Here is a 27,713-nt window from a genome sequence, read left to right on the forward strand (position 1 = left end):
AACAAAAAACAATTTTTGATTATCAAATGAGTTTTCCAAGTTTTTTATTTTGAAGAAAAAAAAACTGTTTTAATAAATAATTACCCAACATACCCTAAATTTTTTAAAAAAAAAATTAATAAGAATTTTTTGTTTATATGTTTGTTCCACTAATTTTATTTAAACAGCTGTAGATTAAAAAAAAAAGTTTAATAGCAAAAAAAACAAGAAATATTTCTATTATATAACATTATTTTCCTTTATGTAACAAGTTTTTTTATATTTAATAAAAAAATTATAATACCAATAATCTCACATTAAAAGTTATGACTTGGGTTACGAATTCAATTTAGGACTGGTAATATTTTTGGAAACATTTCTATACCCATTCACATTCTACATTTGAAATAGATAAATTTGCTAAGTATGTTTAGTGGGTCCAACCGTCTTGGTTGTGGTGTTTCATCCAATGATGATGATGATGAAGGGAGACAAGCTCATACTAAGAGGCTTGAGGTTCCATGGATTTTCATAGGGTGAAGCCAGGATCTTGGTAGACGTAGATGCCTGGATGGATCTCCGAGCAGCTGGTCAATTAGACTGCTTCTCAGATTTTACTTTGGTTGTTTAGTCTTCATCACCGTAAATAAAAAGGTTCTGAGCGGAAATAATATTTAAGCCTAGAGTCAGCCCTTAACCAAAAGAAATTAATTTAGCGTATATATATTATATAATAATATACTACAGGGAGTATCCAACTTACATCTCCAACTTTGTATTGTAATTGAATCAAGATTTCCAAAATTAGAAGCCATCATCTCTCTTTTCTCTCCGTTATCTTCTTTCTCACTCGATATGGAAACCGCCCACCATCCAAATTCCTAAAACCAGCTACATCAAATCAACTGCTTCCTTGAAGGCCCCTGTCCTTCTACAAACTGTATGTACATTTTGGAAAATGCTACAAAAGAAAACCTCAAACCCAAGCACCATCATTCCAAACTCGCTTTGAAAGCACCCCATGTTCACTCATACTCCCTTTTAATCTATAGAACCCTGGCTTGCTTCGGATTGTTCTCAATGGCCCTGATCTGTTCCCATGTGTGATTTGTAAGGATGCCCCTTCCCCCACCAGGCTTGAAGCTGAAAACGGTCTGTTTTCCGTCTCCTCAAGGGGACCGGAGCTGTACTCCATGGTTATGAACGGCGTGGCATGCCCGTATGTCAAGCGTGGGGTGATCCCTCCAGCATTCCACCAACTGCTATCAGAAGGGTCAAGATCACCTCTCAAATCTGAGTCCGGACCTGAAGATTCCTTCTGACTACAACAATCCCCACAAGTCTCGTCTTTGTCGTTGTAAATCAGTTTTAGTGCCTGCACTACTTCACCCATGAAGGGTCTGTGAGTCACCTCAGGGTGAACACACATGGAAGCAATGGCTGCAACCTTAGCCACGTTGTCAAAGTCGTAGTTTCCAGCCAAAGAAGGATCCACCAACTGCTCCAAACCTTCTCTAACAGTCAACAGAGGCCGTGCCCAGGTTACTAGGTTCTCCTGTCCTGGTGGTTGGGACATGTCAACTGGTTTTCTTCCAGAGAGAAGCTCAAGCAACACGACCCCATAACTGTATACATCACTTTTGACAAGTAGATGCCCCGTCATTGCATATTCAGGAGCAACATACCTGCAAATAAACAATTTAAATCCCCACAAAGAAAAGTGTTAAAAGCTTGCCATTCTTGAGATACATGGCACAAACAAACACCTAAAATACGCATTAAATGATACAAACATCAGGCACAGAGGCAAACTCAGGACCTAAAAATCATGTAGCAGAAAAAATTATTTGCAACCTACATTATTCAGAAATATGATGAATCATCGTGAAGCTCCATGGAAATTTCAGGAAATCGGAGCATGGAAAAGAAATGGATGATTTTATATACCTAAAAAAATAGTGATCTGGATCTTATTTGGAATAATACCACATGAATTTGTGAATGACAAGAAATAACCATGGTTATAAATTTCATGGAAAGCTGTGTAGAATTCAGGCTAATGAGTGTCCACATAACAGGAACAGTAATTACCCAAAAGTTCCCATGACCCTAGTAGATATATGATGACTTCCTTCTGTTGCTTCCCTTGCCAACCCAAAATCCGAAACCTTTGGGGTGAAATCATCTTCTAGTAGGACATTGCTGGCCTTAAAATCTCGGTGAATTACACGAGGATTAGAATCTTCATGAAGATAAGCCAATCCTCTTGCTGCACCAAGGGCAATCTTCATCCGTGCATCCCAGTCGAGAGGTCCCTTTCCCTTGTCAGCACCTAAAATACCAAGACATGGGTAATGTACAAGATATTCAACCAAAGCTCCATTTCTTTTGATGTAAGATAGAACCAGAAAATGAATTCCATTAATGCTATGAGGTGCTTCTCTTCACTTAGGCATACCAATTTTATTTGAAAAGGCTATGATATGAATGTGTTTAGACAAAAGATATATCAAAAAGCAAGGTCCAACAAAAATAAAACACCAAGGCTGTGAAGACAATATATGTACAAGTGGGATTCAACACTACAATGGTGAACTTTTTAACCAACATATACTTCAGAACACAATTTTCAACAGGAAATGAATGACCAAGGCAGTGAGAAATTTACCATGCAAGTGAGACTCAACACTGCCATTGTGAACAAGCTCATACACCAGGCAGCGTGTGTGTCCTTCAATGCATATACCAATCAGTTTCACAAGATTGCGGTGATGTAATCGGCTGAGCATCTCAACTTCAGCAATGAACTCACGATCTCCGCTCTGGTGATCTCTTGTAAGCAGCTTAACTGCAACTTCAGTTCCATCTTCCATAGTCCCATGGTAAACACGTCCAAATCCTCCTTCACCTAAAATCCTCTTTGAACTGAACTTATGTGTTGCCTTCTCAAGTTCAGCAAGTGGAAATGTTTTAACAGAGAGAACACATGTAGCCATGGTGGAAATGAGGGATGCTGATGTTGAACTTGCTATGCTACTTGATAACATAGAACCAATGCCTGCATGATAACAAGAGGGACCCTAATAAAATAATGGCAAAAATCTTTACTCTTTCAATTAGTTAGAAAAACAAAGGAAGAATTAACTAAGAGAGCATAAAAAATAAAATATGAAAAATAAGGTTTAATCAATATATATTTTGTTTCTGATTAAAAATAAAATAAAAAAATATTTAAGGAATTAAATGAAAAGAGAATGACAAATCTTGTGCATGTCCTATCTAACTAGATGAATTTGCACAATTTGCCACATAAAGGGGTAGTCTTTCCATGATTTTATGCTGTTTAGATAAAATTTATAGTGCACCTATAAAAAGCAAGAATTGTTGATTAATTATATGGCTAAAAATTTTCAATAGGTTGATGATTCCACTTTTGATGTTTGGACAATAAGGATTAAATAGCTGCAGTATGAAGACTAACAAGTAGCCCTTGACATACAGCTTTATCTTTTGGGTGCTACTAGCCTTGAGGACAAAGCTGATATGGTTGTCACTGTCAGACTTACTTCCAGTCAGAATCTAGATAGTTCAGCTAGTTTTATCATTATTTGTGCACATTCAACAGGTCCATTCTCATGTACAGTGTCACTGCTTATTAAAATTTAGTATCTGTTGCAAATGTGTGATCATGAGCACTCACTTTAGGACATGTATAAAAAGTACTATTACTAGTTACACAGCCCAAGGAGTTCATGATGGTTATGCCTTTCAAAGATTTCTACATGAACCAGATGGATCCTTATCAGATGATCAACTGGATAGCAGATGGTGTTGCTTAGAAGACAAGAGAACTCAGCCAAGATTTTTATGGTTTGTTGGGATGCATTTGTAAAAAATGAAACATCCTGGATCTAGTACAACTTTAAAAGAGCATTATGAAAATCAATCAAAGCATACAGATAACACAAGATTTACACAGTTCAATGTTGTTATGGCATCTATATAGGAATTTTCACTGCCTCTTAAGAATAGGATACAACACCCATCTCACCTTCAAAATCTTTGAGAGCCTCATTTTTTTGGCCAGAAAGAGGGTTTGTGGTTCCTTTCCCCTGTTTCCAATTTTTTTTGGTCAGTTGGGAAGGAAAGAATTCTCATTTTCTACTGATAAAGGTTTACTAACAAGATGAAGGGATCACAATGTTGTCCGCCAAGCAAGCTGGTGAGAAGAAGTTAATTTTGCTTTATTTTATGATGATTCTGATAAATTCATCATTCCTTGAGATTGGGTAGTCCTTCTCATCATGACGTTTTGTCAGTCCATATCTCTATTGCCATGAATTTTTTTTAAGTATTTCCTCAGCTAGCATCCATTTTTTGGGATTTAGTCTCTAGTTATTTTCATTATACTATCAAGAAATAATTAGTAGCCCCCAAATTACACTGTAACATAGCGTGGGAATGTCATGCAAAGGTAAATCATGTCTCAATAAATCCCCTAGCAATTTCTATAACACTACCAAGGAATGGTTAGTAGCCCACCAAATTATGCTCTGACATAGTGTGAGAATGTCATGCAAAGCAAAATCCTGGCTCTATAATGATGAAGTGTTCAAGCCTGATATCATCAAGACGCTAACGAAGCAATGTTGATAAACTCATTGAGGAGCAGAAAAAATCTAATTTGATGACACCAGCATTATTGACAAATGAAAACCAGCCAAATTTTTAGGTATTGTTCATGTAGAGAGCAATCATCTTGTGGTATATTATTCTTAAGAATGTTAAATGTATTGAAAGGCACTGCCCATGTTAAGTAGCAATCATATTCTAATGACAATTATTCTCAAAAGTTTGAATGTCTTAGCTAATAAAACTTTCTGATCACTTGTGTGTGTTGTGTGTGTGTGTGTGTGTGTGTGTGAGAGAGAGAGAGAGAGCATACAAATAAGAGGTAGCTACAGAAGGGGCAACCAAGTAGCTAAGAATGAAGGCTTACTAGCAGTGCTACAATAGTGCATCACTTGAACAAGAGTTACAGAATATCATATAACTTATCCTGAGACTTTATTCCAGCTCTGCATTGCAATTTCTACACATCAAAACACTGAAAACATAAAAACATACCAGATCTCTTATTGATGGATGATGTAAATACAGGACCAACAGCACTTGATGGTCTTCCAATCTTTCTCCATTTTAAAACAATGGAAATTGCTCCAATGCACACCAATACAAGCACAAAACCAGATAAAGCGATGATGGCAATGGTTCTAGGATTCAACTTCTGGCTCTTGTTGACAAAATCTGCAGTTATGGGGAGACCTCCAGCACTTCCACTTGGACCACTGCCCATGTAACTTCCAGATGGCGGTGAAGAAGGAATCCCTGATATTGACTCTTTCAAGCTCTAGCTCAGCACAGTTAAATAATAGTAAGACAAATAGGAATTACAAGAGAGATGGGCTTACTACCTGGATAATTAATGTACAACACATCATAGTTACCAAAAAGAGTCCTATTTAGAGGCACTTTCTTCTGCCAAAATCTCTCACATGTCAGCATAGCAGTGGTGTTATCAAACTTCTCTCCCAGTGGAACCAAGTTAATATCTACTACTGTCTTTCCCTGATTTTGACTGTCAGCACTGGCGCCCACTATCTTCACTTGACTCTGCTCCAGATATGTGCCTGCTGCAACCTCAATTGCTAGCTCAGCAACCACAGGAAAGACAGCATAAAGGGCTACATCCAGAAGAAGTCTAACTTTCATAGGAAACACACAACCACAAGGGGAACCAAATGGAGTTGCTGCAAGAGGCTCCGTACAAATCTGATCACAACCTGTGAATGACTCTATGTTCAAAGCCATGAAGTGAAAAAATAAAAAATAAAAAAATCTCTACGAGAAAGAAGAAATGGAGAGGGAGGCTTTTATTTAAGATCATGTTTAGTTTCAGATCTACATGGAAAAACCATATAATCAAGCATACTGTAGCTCTAAAGATAAAACTAAACCAGAGAACTGTCATGGATTTTTTTTGTGGGTGGAGGGGGGGGAATTTATCAGAGTTCAGTTAATTGCTTTCAAATTATCGCACTGGCATAACTTTATGAAGCAAACAGACAGACCACCCTTTGTTCCCAAACAATTTATGATTTTTTTTTTTTCCAAATTGTCCAAAAGATGCATAAAGGAGCAGCTCTCCAAACCTTCTTATACCTTTTATTAATGAGGGATTCATGCCACCTTAATAGTCTCTCTCACTATGGTGGACAAGACCCAAGAAACACCAAACAATGAGGTGCAATTGCCAAAGAACCCTTGCCTTCAAACAATGAAGAAGAATGTGATCAATTGACTCTTCTTCAATTTTACATAAGAAGTTTCTGTTATCCAGCATCTACCTTCTTCACTAAAGTTGATCAAGAGTCAAAACCTTTCCTCAACAAGCTTCCCATGCAAAGAAACTTCCTTTAGATGGAATCCATGGATTCCAAATGAACCTCGCTCGAAAAGGAATTAAACTCCCTGACTCCAATATAGCATAAGAAAAGGTATCATTCCTTGAATGCGTCCACATTGCATGTCCTCCCCCCTCCCTATTCACTACCTTACCTTATAGTCTAGATAAAACTTGTTCTACATTATTTAGCTCCCAATTATCAAGATGTGCAAAAAATAAAAAAGGGTTCCAATGACCCCTCTCCCTGTCTGGTCCCACAAATCCATCACCCAAACCTCTTTTGATAAGGTCGAAGCATATAAAGATGGAAAAGAAAAACACAATGGCTCATCCTTAAACTACCTATTTTTCTAAAATTTCACCCTCCTCCCATTCCCCACAAAAAAGGAAATTCTACGATTGAAGTGTCACAATCCTTCCTGATAGCTTTCCATAACTCAATATCATACTCATCTCTCACAACACAAGACCACCACCCCCTTCTTCCTCATACTTTTCACTAATAACATATCTCCAAAGAGCTCCCCTTTAAGGTGTGTATCACCAACTCCACTTACACAAGCGTTTTATTAAGTGAAGAAAGACTTCAAACACTCAAACCCCTCATTCTTTTCTCCTTGCAAACAGTTGACCACTTCATTAGATGAAAAAAAATTTCTCTAAAGGACTACCCCTCAAAGGAAGTCTCTTTGAGAATCATCTCAAGTCTCATTCAAACCTTTCTTATAATGGAAAACAATGACAAAATAGACAAGCAAGTTGGATAATGTGCTTTGGATCAAAATAATCTTCTCCCTTCTAAAATTGTCTTTTCCACATCTATAGCCTCTTGTGAAACCGCTTTTTCACTCTATCTCAAGCCATCATTGATTTAAAAGAAGCGCTTAGAGGAAGCCCTAGATAAGAAGTCAGGAGCTCCCCAACCTTACACCTCAATTCATAAGCCAACTCCTCCACATTGTCCACCTTCCCGACTCAAATCAATACACTCTTTTCAAGATTAACCTTTTTTTATCAGAAACAAAAATTTTCAAGATTAACTTTCAATCCCAAGATGGCTTAAACCACATTAGCAACCAGTTTAAATGAATCGTTTAGTATTGAGAAGCCTCACAAAAAAAAAAGAGGTATCATTGGCAAGCAACAAATGAGACACCTCTCTCTCTCTCTCTCTCTCTCTCTCTCTCTCACACACACACACACACACACACACGCACACACACAACAAATGAGAAGAAGCATGACTCCTCAAGGCTTAAGATATTTGAGGATGGTCGTGATACAAGCGGGGAAGAACACACACCTCTCAATCGTTTAGTCTTGAGAAGCCTCACAAAAAAAAAAAAAAGAGGTATCATTGGCAAGCAACAAATGAGACACCTCTCTCTCTCTCTCTCTCTCTCTCTCTCTCTCTCTCACACACACACGCACACACACAACAAATGAGAAGAAGCATGACTCCTCAAGGCTTAAGATATTTGAGGATGGTCGTGATACAAGCGGGGAAGAACACACACCTCTCAATCGTTTAGTCTTGAGAAGCCTCACAAAAAAAAAAAAAAAAGAGGTATCATTGGCAAGCAACAAATGAGACACCGCTCTCTCTCTCTCTCTCTCTCTCTCTCTCTCACACACACACACACACACACGCGCGCGCGCGCACTCAACAAATGAGAAGAAGCATGACTCCTCAAGGCTTAAGATATTTGAGGATGGTCGTGATACAAGCGGGGAAGAACAAAAGCTTGAAGGCCTAAAAGAAGGCACCAACAAAACCCTTACAAGTAACTCTCTCTCTCTCTCTCTCTCTCACACACACACACACACACATACACACACACACACACGCACACACAACAAATGAGAAGAAGCATGACTCCTCAAGGCTTAAGATATTTGAGGATGGTCGTGATACAAGCGAGGAAGAACAAAAGCTTGAAGGCCTAAAAGAAGGCACCAACAAAGAGCTTCTTGATTAAAATCAAAAAGAGACAAGAAAGGATACACAGCAAAGAGCTTCTGGAGAAGTCAAAGTTCGAAAGGGAATTAAAGAGGTTGGAGTGCTCTGTAAATTATGAGGCGGGAAATAAGCAGAAAGGCCTCTCACAGGGCAAAGGGAGTCAAATCGCAGTAGTCCAATGAAGCTAAAGGTTTTGAGTTGGAATGTGAGGGGAGTAAACCATAGCTCCAAAAGGAAAATTATTAAGACTTTCATAAGGAATCAGAAGGTTGATTTACTATGTATCCAGGAGACAAAAATTTAACCTATGTCGGAGGGTGTTGTGAGAAGTTTAGGCTCGGGGAGATTTTTAGATTGGAGAGCTCTGGATGCGGAAGGGGCTGCGGGAGGTATCCTGATCTACTGGGACAAAAGGTCGTTGGACATTTTGGACTAGGAGGAGGGTCAATTCTCCTTATCCTGCAAGTTCAGGATGTAGAAGATGGGGTTGTCTGGGTGTGTTCACAAGAGTTTATAGTCCGTTCACCAAAGTGGAAAGGGAATGTCTGTGGGAAGAATTTGGGGCGATTAGAGGTCTTTGGGAAGACCCCTGGTGCCTAGGGGGGGATTTTAACATCACCCTCCTCCAAAGGGAAAAGAGCAGTCAGAGAAGAATAACTTCAGAGATGAGGAGATTTGCTGAGATGGTTGATGAATTAAGGCTGGTGGATTTTCCATTACAGGGGGGAGAGTTCACCTGGAGTGGGGGTCCTAATAACCAGTCCTGGGCTAGACTGGATAGGTTTCTTGTGTCCTCTAGCTGGTTAGATCATTTCAATGGAGTGTTCCAAAGCAGGCTGCCCCGGCCTATTTCTGATCACTTCCCAGTCCTTCTTGTGGGGGGTGGGATAAGAAGAGGTCCCTCTCCTTTCAGGTTTGAAAACACGTGGCTCAAGGTTGAGGGCTTCAAAGACCTTATTCGAAGCTGGTGGCGGGGGGATGGAGGTCAGGGGTAGTGCTAGTTTTAGACTGGCTGTTAAGATGAAGGGAATCAAACAGAATTTGAAAGTATAGAATAGAGAGGTGTTTGGGAGGCTAGACTGTAACAAATTTTCAGCTCTACAGCAAGTGGATTTTTGGGACCGGGTGGAAAGTGATAGAAGTCTAACAGTGGGGGAAACAGAGTTAAAAAAGGAAGCAAAAGAAAGTTATAAAAAGTGGGTGTTCTAGAAGAAATTCATTGGAGACAACTTTCAAGGGAGGTCTGGCTAAGGGAAGGGGACAAAAATACGGGCTTTTTCCATCATATGGCAAATGCCCATCGTAGAAACAACTCCCTGGACAGAGTTAAGATTAATGGGGAGTGGCTCTCAGAGGAGCAGGAAGTGAGGAAAGGAGTTACTAATGCTTTCTAGCAGTCGCTTTCAGAAAATATGGGATGGAAGGCGGATATTGGGAGGCTTCAACTAGATCAGATCAGTCAGCAAGAAGCAGAAAATCTGGAGATTCCTTTTTCAGAGGTTGAGGTTCATTCGGCCTTGATGGAAATGAATGGAGACAAAGCCCCTGGGCTGGATGGCTTTACTATGGCCTTTTGGCAAAGCTGTTGGAACTTCGCTAAAGAGGAGATTATGGAAATGTTTAAGGAATTCCACGAGCATAGTTCTTTTCTTAAGAGTCTCAATAACACTTTCCTGGTCCTGATTCCTAAGAAAGGTGGGACTGAGGACCTGGGAGACTTTAGGCCTATTAGCCTTTTGGGGGGGCTCTATAAATTGTTGGCTAAAGTGCTAGCTAATAGGCTCAAGAAAGTGGTAGGAAAGGTGGTTTCCCCTGCCCAGAATGCCTTTGTGATGGGAAGACAAATTCTTGATGCTTCCTTAATTGCAAATGAGGTGATAGACTCGTGGCAGAAAAGAAAAGAGAAGGGGCTCATCTGCAAATTGGATATAGAGAAAGTCTATGACAACATTAACTGGCAGTTTTTGTTGAAGGTATTGCAAAAAATGGGCTTTGGGTCAAAGTGGTTGGGGTGGATGTGGACTTGCTTATCGTCAGCCAAATTTCTGGTTAATGGGGTTCCAACTGGCTTTTTCTCAAGTTCTAAGGGGCTTAGACAAGGAGATCCCCTATCTCCTTACCTCTTTGTGATGGGAATGGAAGTGTCGGATGTTCTCATTAGAAGAGTTGTTGAAGGGGGATTCCTGTCAGGATGTAGCATTCGGGGTGGTAGAAGATCCCCTATGAACATCTCCCATTCATTCTTTGCTGATGATACAATTGTGTCCTGTGAGGCTAGCAAAGAGCACCTAACTCATTTAAGTTGGATCCTATTTTGATTTGAAGCTGCTTCAGGTCTAAGGATTAACTTGGCGAAAAGTGAAATCATCCCAGTTGGTGAGGTGGATGAGGTTGAAGAGTTGGCAGTGGAGTTAGAATGCAAGGTGGGATCCTTGCCCTCTCAATACTTGGGGCTGCCCTTAGGGGCTCCTAATAGGGCTACCTCTGTGTGGGATGGGGTGGAAGAGAGAGTGAGGAGGAGACTTGCGCTTTGGAAACGACAGTATATTTCCAAAGGGGGGAGAATTACTCTCATAAAAAGCACTTAGGCTAGCATGCCAATCTATCAAATGTCTCTTTTCCGGATGTCCAAGATTGTTGCTAAAAGGTTAGAGAAAGTGCAAAGGGACTTCCTATGGGGGGGGCGGAACTTGGAGGGGAAAACCCATCTAGTTAAATGGGAGGTGGTTTGTACGGATAAGAATAAGGGGGGGCTAGCCCTGTTGAACAAAGCCTTGCTAAGTAAGTGGATATGGAGGTATGCTTGTGAAAAAGACAATCTTTGGAAACAATCATGACAAAGTATGGGCAAGAGGGTCTTGGATGGAGGACAAAGAAGGCCAACGGGGCGGTTGGAGTAGGGGTTTGGAAGGAGATCTTGAAAGAATTTGCTTGGTGTTGGGATAATATGGCATTCTTAGCTGGGAAGGGTACCAAAATCAGATTCTGGATAGATATTTGGTGTACTGGTACAGCGTTGTCCCATTGTTTACCCCACCTCTTTGTCATGGCTGCTCATAGGAATGCAATGGTGGAAGAAATGTGGGACCAAAATTCTGGTCAAGGAGGTTGGAATCTAATTTTTTGAGAGACTTTAATGATTGGGAGTTGGATATGGTAGGGGATTTGATCCATGTTTTGAGGGGTCATAGGCCTTCTTTGGAGAAAGACTCAGTTTTTTGGAAGGGAGGAAGAAATGGACAGTTCAAGATCAAGGAAGTGTATAGCCTGCTGGTGAATCCTAATGACACCGCTTTCCCTTCATGGTGTATCTGGGTGGATAGATTGTATATAGGTGAGGAGTCTCTCTCCCTTATAGGTGAGGAGTCTCTCTCCCTTATAGGCTTTTTGGAGTGGTTAGCATCCACTTAAGGGGTGGTGAGTCTCTCTTCGTTTTTTGTTTTAGAGGTCTTAGCCGCCTTGTATACCACCTATATGTTGTGTAGCTTTTTGCCTCTTCTTTAATGAATTTCTGGTTTACTTATCAAAAAAAAAACCCTTACGAGTAAGGAGGGCAAGCGTAAGGACAAGAAGGGAAGTCGATAACCACAAATAAATACTTCTTATTTGATGTTCTCTATAAGGTTAAGGATTTCCATAAGAGGAAGACCTTCCAGGCCATAATAGAGAGAGAGAAGAAGAAGAGGAAGTACAAATCAAATCTTTTCCATTGTTGAATAGTGCCTAAGACACCTTAGAACAAAGGGTCAATGTTTGTGGAAATAATCATCAATGGGAAGCCCACCTCATATCATGACCAAAAAACAAAGTAGTAGGGGATGATGGATGACCAAGAAGCTATGATGGCTCAAGGTCACTAACTCAAATGCAAGAGTCTTACTCAAGGTCATTAACTCAAATGCAAAAGTCTTACATGATACAACTTAAAGTTTAAAGCTATGCAAGAGACAACTGAATAAGAGGCGTGATCTTAGCTCCTATGGATGCCTAATAAGTGGTTCTTAGCCTAGATTCCTTAAGGATAAATCAATGCCCATATCTTTCCTATGCATATTAATCATCCTAGAGGAGGATTTGCCATGTAGGATTTCCACAATAAGAGAAGCTAACATTGATGTTGCAATCATTTTTGCAATAAAAGTGTGAGAGGGAATTGAGGACAGAGAGGCATAACTAGCTACACTTAAGGATAAGAGAGTCATATGCACCTTGATGAAGCCTATGCTTAAGGTCGAAGGAACAAAGTGAAATCAAAGGTGAGGCCACCAACCAAGACTATGAGAAGATATGGAAGTATTAAACCTTGCCTAGTGTGGCAACATTGAGTTACAAAGAGTAGAAAGCAATGGGGCTTGGAAGAAGTACCAAGAAGGAAAGCCACGATATATCAACTCAAAGTACACAATATATATATTGGTACACTGCATGACTGGACAACATGGAGTCCCTTGTACATTAGAGTACTAGGCGAAATGGAAGACTTTTAGAAGGTAGAGCTAGTTGTAAATCAGGAAGCATTCTGGCAGCACCAAGAACTACTAGAAAAATTCCATGCAAATACATTGATGATGGTATCAATAAACTAGGGGGGAGAGTGTCATAGTTTATCCCTAATTTTGTATGGATCTACAATCTTGCCATCCTCCAAGGCTTTCAAGTTGGTTTAGACACTCCAAAACCTTGAGGTGCTTGAAGGGCTTAGATTAGCTTTTGAGGTGCTTAGAATTACTTGGAGTAGCTTCAAAGTGCTCCAAGCAGCTTGGAGGTGTTTGACATGTTTGATGAGCTTGACAAGCTTGTTTGAATCCCATATTGGAAAAGGTTAGTCTTACTAGCTATCTATAAATAGAGGCAGCCCTAACCTGTGATAACAATCTCAAGGAATTAAAACATAATTCTATTGTTAAGCGTTGTAGAATTATCATAGTTGTTTTCTTTGCTCCTAGATTTACGTTGTGTCCTTATGGTGGGAATGCCGACCGGTGTTGAGAAGGAATCGCAGACAAGAAGTTGGTCGTCAAAGCAGTGAGGTTAGGGGTGAGGGTGCCTCACGCGCAGAGCAGCGAGTGACGGAGGAGCGGGTGAGCATGAGGCTCAAGACACTGAACCCGTCAAATGAAGGGACGGGTGAGCAGGGGGTCGGGTTGGGTCAGGCGGAGGCAAATCAAGATCTAAGCCCGACAACCCGGATTTGGGCCTCAACTGGTAAATCATTACATGGGTCGCATACCTTAAGTCCAATCGCGGGCCCAAAGGAGACAAGGAGGGTTGGTGGGCTTAGCCTGACCAGCGGGTCTATGGGCCTTAAGATGAAAGGCGTGGCTGTAAGTGAGGTTGGCCTAGAAGCAGGCCCTTCGTATAGGGTTGAAGATGTGGGCTGCTTTGCCAAAGGCCCAGCTTCGCCAAAAGTCCAATCTTCAAACAAAGGCCCAACTTATTCAAAGGGCTGCCTCAAACAGCCTGATCCAGATGGAAAGCTAAAGGAGGGACCAATCTCGTCAGCAGTCCAAGATCAAAATAACCTTCAGGAGAAGGGCTTCCTGTTGAAGTGTTTCATCTCAAGTAACGGGAATCCTCCTAAGACAGAGCCTTTTGTTGCACGGGAATCTGAGGATATGAGGAAGCAACAAGGTGTGGCTAGGCTGTCAGAGACAGATAGGGCGCTTGAAAAGGAATCATTGAGGTATGGAATGGGGTCTTGTTCTTGGGGGAAAAGGGCTTTGGGGGCTTCTCATCTCAATTCTATTCTTTTTTATCGGACTCCGGGGGGGGGAGTTTTACGATCGTTCTGAGGACTTGGACAAGGAAGTACGGGTTGATAAGACAATGTGGTTAACAGTGTATGACGCTTGTAATGAAAGGATCAATGGCTGTAAGGAATTGGAAGTAATCAAAAGCAGTAGTGACAAAGCCAGGGGGATGGATGGGGTCTGTGACACATATGATGTTCAAGTCGAGAGAAGTGAGCCTGAGGAAAAATGGGAAGAGAGTAGCTTGACAAAGTTCAGCCAGTTCCTGAGCTTCCTGACGGAGGGGCTGGATAAGGAAATATTGAATTTTTTTATCAAAATCAGAAAAATACGGGAGAAAATACATAGCAAAGAGCTACTGGAAAAGTCTAAGTTTGAAAGGGAGTTAAAAAGACTGGAATGTTCCATAAATTATGAGGGGGGGATTAAACAGAAAGGCTCGGCACAGGGCAAAGGGCGCCAAATTGTGATTGTCCAATGAAGGTGAAAATACTGAGTTGGAACGTGAGGGGAGCAAATGATAGCTCCAAAAGAAAAGTTATTAAGACGTTCATAAGGAACCAGAGGGTGGACTTAATCTGTATTCAGGAGACAAAGATCCAATCTATGTCGGAAAGCATTGTGAGAAGTTTAGGCTCCGGGAGATTCCTAGATTGGAAAGCTGTGAATGCGGAGGGGGCTTCGGGAGGAATTCTTATATTCTGAGATAGAAGGTCTCTAGACATTCTAGATTGGGAGGAGGGACGTTTTACGCTATCTTGCAGATTCCGGAATGTAGAAAATGGGGCTGTTTGGGTTTTTACGGGAGTGCATGGCCCTTTCTCCAAAGTGGAAAGGGATGAATTATGGGAAGAGTTTGGGGCGATTAGAGGGCTATGGGAAGACCCCTAGTGCTTAGGGGGGGATTTTAATATTGCTTTGTTTCCGAGGGAAAGGAGTAGCCAGAGGAGAATAAGCCCAGCAATGAGGAAGTTTGCTGAGATTGTGGATGATCTTGGGCTGGTGGATCTTCCCCTTCATGGGGGAGAATTCACTTGGAATGGGGGCCATAATAATCAGGCTTGGGCAAGATTGGACAGTTTCCTTGTGTCCCCTAGCTGGGTAGACCAATTCAGTGGGATTACCCAAAGCAGGCTGCCTCAGCCGGTATCCGATCATTTCCCAATCACGTTAGTGGGGGGTGGGATAAGACGAGGACCGACTCCATTCAGATTTGAAAATATGTGGCTTAAGGTTGAGAGATTCAAAGATCTTGTGCATAGCTGGTGGCAAGGAATTGATGTTAGGGGCAATGCTAGTTATAAATTGGCTACTAAGATGAAGGAAATCAAACAGAAGTTGAAAGTTTGGAATAGAGAAGTCTTTGGAATGTAACAAATCCTCAGCCTTGCAGCAGGTGGAATTCTGGGATAGGAAGGAAAGTGAGAGAATTCTGACTGTGGAAGAATCAGAGCTTAAAAAAGAGGCAAAAGAAAATTACAGAAAATGGGTGCTTATGGAGGAAACTCATTAGAGACAGCTCTCAAGGGAAATATGGTTGAAGGAGGGGGATAGAAACACGGGTTTCTTCCATTGCATGGCAAGCGCCCACCGTAGAAATAACTCTTTGGAGAGAATTAAGATCGATGGGGAATGGCTGCTAGAGGAGCAGGAAATTAGGGAAGGAATTCCTAATGCGTTTCATAATTTGCTCTCAGAAGACATGGGGTGGAAGGCGGACATTGGGAGACTTCAGTTTGATCAGATCAGCCAACAAGAAGCTGAGAACCTGGAGAGGTCCTTTACAGAGGATGAAATCCATGCGGCTTTGATGGAGATGAATGGGGATAAAGCCTCTGGTCCGGATGGCTTTACTATAGCCTTTTGGCAAAGTTGTTGGGACTTTGTTAAAGAGGAGATTCTAGAAATGTTCAAGGACTTCTACGAACATAGCTCTTTCCTCAAGAGCCTCAACAATACTTTCTTGGTTTTGATCCCCAAGAAAAGTGGGGCGGAGGACCTTGGAGACTTTAGACCTATTAGTCTCCTAGGGGGGCTTTACAAGTTATTGGCTAAAGTGCTAGCTAACAGACTGAAGAAAGTAGTTGGAAAGGTGGTTTCTACTTCTCAGAATGCCTTTGTGAGGGGAAGACAAATTCTTGACGATTCCTTAATTGCAAATGAAGTGATAGACTCGTGGCAGAAACGAAAAGAAAAGGGCCTTATTTGCAAATTGGATATAGAAAAAGCTTATGACAGCATCAATTAGAAGTTTTTGCTGAAGGTGTTACAAAAGATGGGTTTTGGGTCTAAGTGGGTGGGGTGGATGTGGAGTTGCCTATCCTTAGCTAAATTTTCAGTGTTGGTTAATGGAGTGCCTGCAGGCTTCTTCCCTAACACTAAAGGCCTTAGATAAGGAGATCCCCTGTCTCCTTACCTCTTTGTTATGGGAATGGAAGTGCTAGATGTTCTTATTAGGAGAGCTGTGGAGGGGAGTTTTTTATTAGGGTGTAACATAAGGGGTGGTAGTGAACCCCCTTTGAACATCTCTCATTTGTTTTTTGCTGACGACACAATTATATTCTGTGAGGCCAGAAAGGATCATCTAACTCATTTAAGTTGGATTTTATTCTGATTTGAAGCGGCTTTAGGTCTAAGGATTAACTTAGCCAAGAGTGAAATCATTCCAGTTGGAGAGATGGTGGAGATGGAGGAGTTGGTTGTTGAGCTAGGCTACAAGGTGGGATCTTTACCTTCTCAGTACTTGAGTCTTCCTTTAGGGGCCCCCAATAGAGCGCCATATACATGGGATGGGGTGGAAGAGAGAGTAAGGAGGAGACTAGCTCTTTGGAAACGGCAATATATTTCTAAAGGGGGAAGAGTCACTTTAATAAAAAGTACTTTGGCTAGCATGCCAATCTACCAAATGTCTATTTTCATAATGCCCAAGATCGTTACTAGAAGGCTTGAGAAAGTGCAAAGGGACTTTCTGTGGGGAGGGGGAAATATGGAGAGAAAAATTCATCTTGTTAAATGGGAGGTGGTTTGTACAGACAAGGATAAAGGTGGGCTAGGCCTTAGGAAGCTAGCTATGTTGAACAAAGCTTTACTTGGCAAGTGGATATGAAGGTATGCTTGTGACAAAGATAATCTTTGGAAACAAGTGATCAAGGTGAAGTATGGGCAAGAGGGTCTTGATTGGAGGCCAAAGAAGGCTAATGGGGCGGTTGGAGTAGAGGTTTGGAAGGAGATTTGGAAAGAATCAGAGTGGTGTTGGGATAACATGATGTTCCGAGTAGGGAAGGGCAACACGATCAGATTTTGGACAGATGTGTGGTGTTCAGATTCAGCGTTGTCCCACTGTTTTCCTCACCTTTTTGGCATGGTTGTTCAAAGGAACTCAACGGTTGAGGAAATGTGGGAGCAAAGTTCGGGTCAAGGAAATTGGAATCTAAATTTTTTGAGGGATTTCAATGATTGGGAGTTGGATACGGTTGGGAAATTTCTCCATATGCTGAGGGGTCATAAACCCTCATTAGAGGAAGACTCAATCCTGTGGAGGCAAGGAAGAAGTGGTCAGTTCAGGGTCAAAGAAACTTATAGATTGTTGGCGAAGTCTAATGACACAGGTTTTCCCTCAAGAAGCATTTGGGTGGCAAGGGTGCCAACTAAAGTTGCATTCTTTGCGTGGGAGGCGACGTGGGGGAAAGTGCTTACTTTGGATAGACTTCAAAGAAGAGGGCTGCAACTTCCAAATTGTTGCTTCTTGTGTGGATGTGAAGAAGAAAGTATAAATCATATCCTTATACATTGTACAGTGGTTAGAGCTTTATGGGATATTGTTTTTGGTTTAGTTGATATGAAATGGGTTTTTCCAGAAACTGTAAAGGAGGTCTTAGCTAGCTGGAGGGGCTCGTTTGTGGGAAAAAAAAGGAAAAAGATTTGGGACGTCATTCCATTGTGTATTTTTTAGACGGTGTGGAAGGAGAGGAATAGATTAGCTTTTAGGGGGGGGTGTTGAACGTTCAAAAGTTAGAGAATTTTTTTGTCTATAATTTGTGGAGTTGGGTCAAATTGTATGTAGGTGAGGAGGCGTTTTCCCTTATAGGCTTCCTAGAGTGGATAGCATCCACCTAAAGGGAGGTGTTTCTTTTTGTCTTTGTTTTTTGAGGTCTTAACTGCCTTGTATACTCCCTATATACTTTGTGGCGTTTTGCCTTTTTAATGCATATCCTTTACTTATTAGAAAAAAAAAAAAAGGTGGCAACGCATTGCACAGAACATCCCAGTCCATGACAAGTAACTAAAGATTTTTTTAGCTTTTTTGGTTAGCTGTTAATTGATGATCAGGTTTAGTCCAATTTAATGGCCAGGATTAAGGATCCTTTTCTTTCTTTTTCTTTTAACCTTCACTGGAAAAGGGGGAAAAAACCCTGCATTAATTGTGTTACTAAGTATTATTATAAACTTAACATCCAAACATTACCTGTTCCTGTAGAGGGGGCTGGAGAGACTGCATGATGTTGTTTCCCCTGATGATGATGATAATGATGATGATGATGGTGATGATGTCTTGGTATGGTAGTACTGCTAGGACCAGAGACAGAGCCTGAAACAAAAGAGTTGGCTAAATTACTGACATTTTATCAACGATGCAAGACCATGTTAGTGAGATTAAGAGTTCACTAAATTACTGACACTTTATCAACTATGCGAGATCAAGTTAATGAGATTAAGAGCATATAAATACCGTGATATGCTGGAGAAGGTGCAGGGGCAGTTGATGGCTCCAAAGAAGGCTTAAACACCCGCGTCCGGGGTGATCTAGATAAAGTAAACAAAACACTCATTGGCATGGGCCTTGCTGCAACATGAGTACAGGTATCTCAAATGTTATCTACAGGTGAAGCCATTCATGTAAAGTTATCAAAAGAAGTTGAAAAAGTCAGCAGACCTCCTAGCAAAACTTGAAGAGACAGATACTATCTCTGCCAAGAGATATATTAAATAGTCTTTTTATCTATCAATATATCTCTGTGTCGTTTCCAATAAATAAAAAGAGATATATTAAATAGATGAAACATTACTTGGTGGATTGGCAATGCAACATTCTACAACCATTTCAATATCAAGATCCTTTATTTCAAAATCTCCATACACCTAAAAAAACATTATAATGTTTTTTCTTAAAAAAAAAACCATAATCCAGCATGCTCCATGATTTAATATTTTTTAATGGGCAAGAAACATATGTATAGAGAGATTCAGGAAGAGACAAAAAAGAAACAAAAATAAATTAGGAAGAAAACTTTCATCCACGAGTATGGATTAACAAAGTTGCTGTTTTGCACCCTTACCCTGTTCCAATGAGATTTTCCTCGTAGACTGTTGCTGTTTAGGCAGTATTGTTGGAGACAGGAATATATGCAATAATGGATGCCCTGAAGAATAAAGAGGATATATTAAGCGTCACATGATGAAAGAGCACTAATAATTTTCTGCCATGCATCAAGAAATATGAATGGAGACACAATTTACTTCCACATAGCATAATCATTAAGAGTAGGAGAGGTCAAAAAGCTGAAATATAAATTAGCTAAATGAATTATTCTGGAAGATAGACCATGAAGAAGCTAGTCTTGTTCTTTTCAGGGAAGGAATTTGAAATTTTTTTCCCTGAATTCAATTTGAGAAGGAAAGAGTGGATTCTCCACAAAGACTGAAAAAATAATAGTTTTTCTATAAATGGGACTTGGAAAAGGAAATATGCCCATAAAGGGATTTTAAAAAAAATGCTCTCATAATAACAATTTGGAAAAGATAAACAAACTTGGTTATAATCTGAATTTGAACAGGAACTTTCCGTTTTATATAATGAAATGTTGTGCCGAGGAGACGACTCTATTTCCTATTTAATAAGTTCGGGATTATGGTGCCCATTAAGAACCTGTTTTTTCTTGCAGGAGGCAATGCTGGGGAAAATCTTAACCATAGAGATGCTCATGAGGAGAAGGCAGACATGGGCTAACTGGTGCAGCGTTCATAAAATTAATAAAGAATCAGCCAATCATATCCTAATCCAATCCTATAGATCTAGGCAGTTGTGAGATATGTTGCTTGCTATTTTTGGGGTACGATGGGTTCTTTCCTTTTCATTTAAAAATCTCTTGTTGGGTTGAAAGTTTGGGAGGTTTAACGACGGTCTAACGATTGGCTTTTATTTGTTCGTCTAGATGCACTTAGAGAGAGCAAAATGCTTGTTTTTTAAAGGGTGAAGAACATTCATTCAAATCAAAATCTAGACATTCATTAAGCCTTTGGAAATGGTGGAGAGTTCTGTTGGATATGGACGGTTGTACATTGTTAGGGCTCATTGACAGTCTAAATTGTAGATAACTAATTTAGCTCCATCGACTTTTTGGGTGAAGAGTTTGGCGCTACTTTACTTGTATACCTCTTGTGCACATAGGGTGGGGTACACACTCTTTTCATTAGGCGCTTTTATATCATAGTTTGTTTTTGTCTATAAAATATATGTTTTATTGGTCAATTCTTTTAGATTAAATTTTCCATCTAACATAATATCAAATCTTAAACTTTTGAATCAACTTTATGGTCTATAATGATATCAAAGCTCCAGTTTCAAGAGGCAATGAGCTCAAAGCTCATGCTTATTTATTTTCCCAATTTATGAACTCATATGTAAGCAATAGACACCCACATATTAGGCAAGGCATTAAAGCTTTGAACCAAATTAGCTAGATATACATAATTAGTTTATTACCTAATAGCTTAAGTTTTTGGGTTAAATTGGTAATTTAATGGGTGGAAGCCCTTCTATTAATCAGAAACAAGAATATACACAGCATTGAATGGTAAAAAAAAGAATGACAGTTGATCAAAAAGTAGAAATTATCTAAAATTATCTACATAGATGATAGGCAAAGACAACAATATTCACACTAAATTGGTCTTTTTGTTGTTTATTTGCTTGTTTTTTGAGTTTATTTGCTTCACTAGAGGTAAAATGCATATCTTGACAAAATCTTGGGATAATGTAAGCAGATTCCATCACCCTGCTAATATCATGAGGTCATTCCTTTTTCAAACACAAGTGATGTCTCTCTAATTTCACCAAATCTTGATGTAGATTAATCAAATTCTCCCAAATATAATTAATTCATTTATGTAGTGGATAGACGCATTTTGCTCAATTACCTGCTTAAAGAGAAAACTACTTACTAGGGGACAAGGAAACAACAGTAGTATAGATGAAAGGTGAACTGCTCATAAGTTGGGTTAATTTTGGGTTAAGACCCAATATAACACACACACACACACACACACAGATGTAGGTATGTATATATATACATACATATGTGTGTGTATGTATGTATGTATAATTTTTCACATGATTTATGTCATAATGATTCATGACCATGTTTTTACTTGTAAAGAACATAAATGTCTCCTTTCTTCTTGAAAACTCACAAAAATATGAAGCTGTAACAAATTACCTAAGATGTTTGGTGGTGGCCAATCAACTTTTTTTTTTTTTTTGATAAGTTTGGCAGTGGCCAATCAATGTTAACATTTTTCACCACATTCAATACATAAAGAAGAAAATAGAGTAGACAAAGCAAAATAGAATGCAAATAGTTGGCCAACTCTTCTAGAAATTATAAACATGATAGGAAAATTAATTCAATTCAATGTTTGTCATCTATAGTATATAATTTCATAATTACTTTAATTACATACTTAATGCAAGTTTTTTAATACTGTTTTTGCAATATATTTCAACTATTTTCTATAGATGCATTATTTAGTTAAACTAACTATTTAGGTCTGCTTCATTATTTGCCAATCTACTTGAGGTTTTAATATACAAAAAAAGAAATGCATTTAAAATATATATATATATATTATTAACCTAATTGAAGCATGTCAATCAACTCCACCCACTCAAGTACAGCCTTGAGTTGGTAACCTTCAATCGGAAGTGAGGTTGGGTTAGCTTCTTCAAACCAACCTAACTGATCCAAGGTGAAGTCCTAATTATAGAACTAGAGTTCAGAACTAAAATATCGGCATACTTCATCAGAGCATCAATCATAATATCAAACTTATTAAGAAATTTGATATTTTGCCAATACACAAGTCATGGTTCAAAGTATTGGTTGTTTCCAAGATGAATCACACAACATACACTTGCATTGGCATAGTCCAGTTCAGATTTGTAGTCCAACACACTAATAAGTCAAATCAACATTCAGTCAAGTGGTTTTAGTACTGACAGATGCCTTCATGTCAAGCAACTATAGCTGATGATGAATATACTCTTTGAGAAAACTGAAACCATCATAATTACAGAAAGGTTCTCTTCTATGAAAAAAGGATTTTTTCATAGTAAAGGAGAAAATAATATTTAAAGATTTAAATATTAGTTACTGACATAATTTTTTTGATAAGCAAACAATGTGAATATATTAAAAGCAAGAAAAAGACAGTGCACCATAGTACATAGAATGTATACAATGAGTGCCTAAAGGCACAACCAAAATGAGAGAGCACAAGAGACAACTCCCTCCCTTAGGAAGAATCCAACCAATCTACAAAATCAAATAAAAGACATAGAACCTATATCCATGCACATCTTCACTCATGAAAACAATTTTCTTTAAAAAGGAGTTTCATGAAGCTTGATTCAATTACTCTTCATTATCAAACATATTTTGATTCCTTTCTCTCCATGCAGTCTAAAAGATGCACAATGGAGTCGCTTTCCGAACTTTCTAGTGTCTTTTTCCCACAAAGGAACCATGTCACTCTAAGAAAATCTATTTAATGATAGCAACTTGCACCCAATGAATACCAAACAAAGCGAAAAGCAAATGCCAAAGGACTCTTACCTTGGCACAGTGAAAAATGATGTGATCCATGGATTCTTCTTCAACTTTACAAAGACAACATATATTGACCAATGACCATCCTTTTTTCTAAAGTTGATCTAGATTCATAACCTTTCCGCATCTAGCCTCCCAAGCGAAAAAATGAACTTTAGAAAGCACCCATGAATTCCAAATTACTCTCATTGGAAAGTAAATCGATTCCCCCTAGTTCCACAACAACATATATGGACTCAACTGAGAACTTAACGTTTCTTAAGTTCATCCATACCACCTTGTCTTTACCCTCATTTCTGTTTTTTTTTATAGGTCGTCTTTCTCCTCATTATCTATCACCACTCCTTACAACCTTGAAAATAAATCCTTTACATTGTTCAATTTTCAATCATTTAAAGGTCCAGAGAAACAAGGGCTCCAATGACCCCTTTCTCTTGTCTGACCCTATAAATCTGCAATCCAAACCACTTTTGCAGTGGTAAGGCATATGAAAAAAGGAAAAAAACATACAACAATTCAACCTCACACCATTTACTCTTTCAAAACTTCACCCTCCTTCCATTACCCACCACAAATGAAGATCTACTATAATAGTTGTTCCAATCCTTCCTAATAGATTTCCAAAGCCTGGCCCTATACCCATCTCTTATTTCATAGGACCATCATCCTCCCTCTTCCTCCCCATATCTTCGACTAATGACCTAATTTCAAATCACTCCTCTTTCAGTTGCATATCATCAACTCCATTTGCACAAGAGAGCCTTATTCAACACAAAAAGAGGTCTAATGTCCAACCCCCCTAACTCTTCTACATGCACAATGTCGACCACTTCACAAGGTGCATCTTTTTCTCCAATGCCCCACCTCCCCAAAGGAAATCCCTTTGGGGACTTAGTAATCATATTACAAATTACAAAATGTGCATTTTTCTCCCTTATGCGTCTTATTTGTAAACTCTTTCTTGCCAATCAAGAGAAAGCAATAGAGAAAGAGAGAGAGAGAGAGAGATTGTACATTGTTATCTCCAATGTGCTAAAATGTGTTATAAGTCATTTGTATTTTTCATTGTACAAGGCTTTCACCTCATGATTTTTGCGTATCAAAATGGAACAACCACAACCAATACCAAGTTGTATCAATAATACTATGTTGTGAGGGAGAGCATAGGTCTCATGAATTGACCCAATACTCAAACCATGATTTTGATCATCAATCCATATATTTTACTACTTCAAGTTAAGTTAAAGTTTCAAAATTTTAAAATATATTTCTTCTTCTGTAAAGCCATCATTAAATTTCTATCTTATATAAAATAGCAGCCTCTCTATGTGCATACCTTTCTCTCTTAATAGTCAACATCTTACTCTATCTCAACACCTATATCTTATATACCCCCCAACCTCTATTACCTTTTTCTGGCTAGTGATATTCAAAGTTTGAAAGGAATACCGTTTAAAATCAGAAAATGGTATGCTTTTGTTTTACTTATCAAAAAATAGGATTTAGGACTATCCATGTATGTATTTATTTACATATAAGATTACCTCAATACCATATTTCTTTTAAACTTCAGAAAAAAATTTCATGTTTCTTTGTTTTCCTTCCGAAAAGCTTGCAAATATTTTTCAAAAACATTTTCAATAAAATTTCAACATTTCATGCCAGGACACTGAGGGGACTTTCATAAATTTTTTAATGAAGAAGGTGGAGCTAATGGATTAAAAATTAAGGAATACATGCTAGCACATTTTCATTTGACATAACATAAATGTATTAAAATGTACATCCCAACAAAGAATGATGGATGAGACAAATGCAAGCAAAAATGAAAGGCTAAAAAACCTTAGGAGCGAGGATATTGCAACAAGTGTTCAAAAGATATGACTGAAACGTTCTTGGTTAAAAGAAAAATCTAAAGATTAGGAGGAGAAAGAAGCACCAAATGATGAGATGATCATTTTTCACCAATAGGGGTGTAATTCAAGTAAATAAGGGATGTAAGAGTTATGCCCAATAGGATAAAATAGAATATTATTTAAAAAAAGAAGGGTCCTGAACAGTTATTTATTAAGTAAAGGAATGAACAATTCATGTTGGTATAGTCTCTTTCCAAGGTATAGTCATCAGGCCAATGTCTTTTAGTTTCAGGGCCAATAGTACGACCCTCTCAAAAGTCATCATGTGATCCTTCCAAATACACTGATTCAAGCAAACTGGAGCCGTCCTTGTGCCCTTCTTCATCCTTTGCCAAAAAATTTCCATGCCAGCCAAACATAAGCTTCTTTAGCAACTTTGTCAAACCCAACTAAACTCGAAAAGAACAAAAACAAAGGAAAAAAGCTCCCAAGCAATCTGGAAATGCACCAAAAGATGGATAGAGGACCCCTCATCCCACTTGCACATGCAAACTTCCTATTTACAAAAACAAAGTGGGCCCAAAAAATCCTGTACCGACAGAGGGATCAAACTTGTGGGCAAAATGTGAATTCAACTAAATGAAGGAAACTTGAGGGAGCTCAAAAGTACTTGATACTTTGGGCTAACTTTCAGTCTTTATATTTTTGTGCAGGTTTTGGACAAATTAAGGGCACATGCACAGCACATATCTTTTTTAAATAATAATGTTAATTGACATGATCACAAAACTACAGAAACGTTAAAGGGTAATGCAAAATGAGATATGGTAGTAAACCTGAAATCAAGGACTGTATAAGCAATGCATCAGGAAAATTGTTATTAGTTCTACATTAATAGATTTCCCAATAATCTCCGTTCTCATCAGAAGCAAGATCCAGTTTCCTTTCTAACTAAAAAAAGGTTTGAATCCAAGAAAGCATTTAAGAAATAAATATCCAGAATTGACGTTGCACCTAAAACATTCACCCTTCAATCTCAGCTAAAGAGCCAGCACTTACACTCCAAACTGAGATTGCCATCGAACAGCAGATAGATTGTAGGAAAAGAAAGAGAAACCAAAGTTCTGAATATTTGACTTTCCTATAATTGTGAAGCTAGAAATGAAAATTCTCTACTGAAGTGACAAACCCATTGTTCGGCTGCTGAGAAACGAACTAAAGAGTCTTAGTTCAAATTTTGGTTTAATATCTTTCCTACCTTTTTCTAGCAACCAAACTGAACCGACACAACAACAAAACATAAAATCCACAATTTTCCTTTCTCTTATCTTCTTTTCCTCAGTTGTATCAACAACCAAACATTGTATAAACACAAGCAACAATTAAAAAACAGTTAAGATTCAAAATTTTGAGTATCAGCAACCAAAGAGACACTACTCAACACCAAAACCTACCAATCACAACTTCCCTCCCCTCTCCATTTTCCCGGTATCCAAACACGAAAAATAACGAAAAAAACAGCAACAAAAACAAATAGTTACCGCAACAAGACAGAACCAAATTGACGAGATGGAGAAGCAGCAGCAGCAACACAACCCTCATTTTCCCTGGAAAGACCGAAATTCAGAAACATGATGTCAGAAGCAGTGGGCGAAGAGTTGCGGGATGAAGCTAGGGTTCCGGTGAGGCAGGCGGCGGCCGGGAAGCAGCTCATGACGATGCGAGGAGGTAGTGAGAGACGGCATTGTGGAGGGAGAGCGGAAAACCAAAAACCCTAAGTCCGAGAGGGCAATGCGGATGGGGTTTGTAGATCCATGAAACGCGGGTGAGATCTGGGGAGAGAGAGAAAATGGAGTTGGGGGAGGTTTAGAGAGAGAAAGGAAGGATGGATCTAGAGAGAGAAAGTGAGTGAGTTGAGTTAAGTGAGGTGAGGAGGCTTTATTGCTGCTGGATGGTGTTGGTGCTGCTCCAGCACTCCTGTCTTCGGGTCTTCAATTGTTGTCTCGTCCACTCTCGATTTCAGCGCGTGGCCCCACGGCCCCTCGATGGCTTTCTTTCTGCCACGTGGCTGTGAGTGGTTGCGTGATTGAGAAAAGTGCCTTTTCATGCTTTTTAAAGAGTGGCATGAGTGCTCATGTAAAAGGAAAATGATTTATCTAAGCACAAAATGATTATAGTAGGTAACAAAATTGAAAGTCAAAAATTATATATATAAATAAATAAATAAATTATTTAATGAAATGGGAAAATTATCAAATAAGGTGGGTGGAGGTGTTAAAAATATGAAAATTCTTCCAAATACGAGAATTACATATATAAAATAAATTCTTCCAAATACAAAAATTATATATATGAAATGAATTTTTATACGGTTCATCAATTTTGATAAGTCTTCGAAAATATATTAGAGAAGATGAAAATTTCCTCCAAATACCTTATGCTAAAAGTAGAGATAAAAATACTAAAAATAACCTCCAACTATTATCACAGGGATTTATTGGTATATTGGTTTATGATATTACAATTTGGGTAGAAATATAGTAACATTACAATGTAAAAATATTATAAGTATGATGTATTACGATATGATCAAATTTTAAGCTAATTTAATTTTTTTCCTTCAAATAGACACTTCATCATGATTGTGTTCTCTTAAAAAAGGAAATTGTTAAACACACAATACAAATTATAGTGGTCAATGAATTGATATCAATGAAGAGCAACTTGAGTCATTATTAATAATCAAAATTTCTAATATTGGCTACTAAGCTATACAGAAGTAATTCCTAGAAAAATATGTATTACAAATTTGCAATA

The 27,713-nt window shown here is 38.9% G+C and overlaps 1 protein-coding gene across 2 annotated transcripts; it reads right to left on the reverse strand.

The window, feature by feature from the left end:
* Positions 1-672: 672 nt before the first annotated feature.
* Positions 673-26,830, reverse strand: LOC100265222 (receptor-like serine/threonine-protein kinase ALE2). 2 transcript variants are annotated; one of them, XM_002268414.4, is made up of 9 exons: positions 26,438-26,830; positions 19,492-19,575; positions 18,885-18,998; positions 18,621-18,743; positions 5,454-5,822; positions 5,107-5,367; positions 2,648-3,037; positions 2,071-2,311; positions 673-1,664 (listed from the first exon to the last, which is right to left on the reverse strand). In XM_002268414.4, the coding sequence occupies exons 1-9, from the start codon at positions 26,496-26,498 to the stop codon at positions 956-958; spliced, it is 2,352 nt and encodes a 783-aa protein (XP_002268450.2). In that variant the 5' UTR covers positions 26,499-26,830; the 3' UTR covers positions 673-955. The 2 variants fall into 2 exon arrangements, with proteins under 2 accessions (XP_002268450.2, XP_010652441.1); XM_010654139.2 differs by lacking the exon at positions 26,438-26,830 and having other exon boundaries at positions 18,885-19,031.
* Positions 26,831-27,713: the final 883 nt, after the last annotated feature.

This window comes from Vitis vinifera, chromosome 7, assembly GCF_030704535.1.
Source record: "Vitis vinifera cultivar Pinot Noir 40024 chromosome 7, ASM3070453v1".
Classification (NCBI taxonomy): Eukaryota; Viridiplantae; Streptophyta; class Magnoliopsida; order Vitales; family Vitaceae; genus Vitis; species Vitis vinifera.

Bases quoted from the DNA above. Each gene is read 5' to 3' on its own strand.
- LOC100265222 (XM_002268414.4), bottom strand. From the start codon at position 26,498: ATGAGGGTTGTGTTGCTGCTGCTGCTTCTCCATCTCGTCAATTTGGTT. The intron at 18,744-18,884 runs GTATTTATATGC...CTTTTGTTTCAG, and splicing joins ACCTTCTCCAGCATATCACG to GCTCTGTCTCTGGTCCTAGC. The intron at 3,038-5,106 runs GTATGTTTTTAT...GTTATCATGCAG, and splicing joins ATCCATCAATAAGAGATCTG to GCATTGGTTCTATGTTATCA.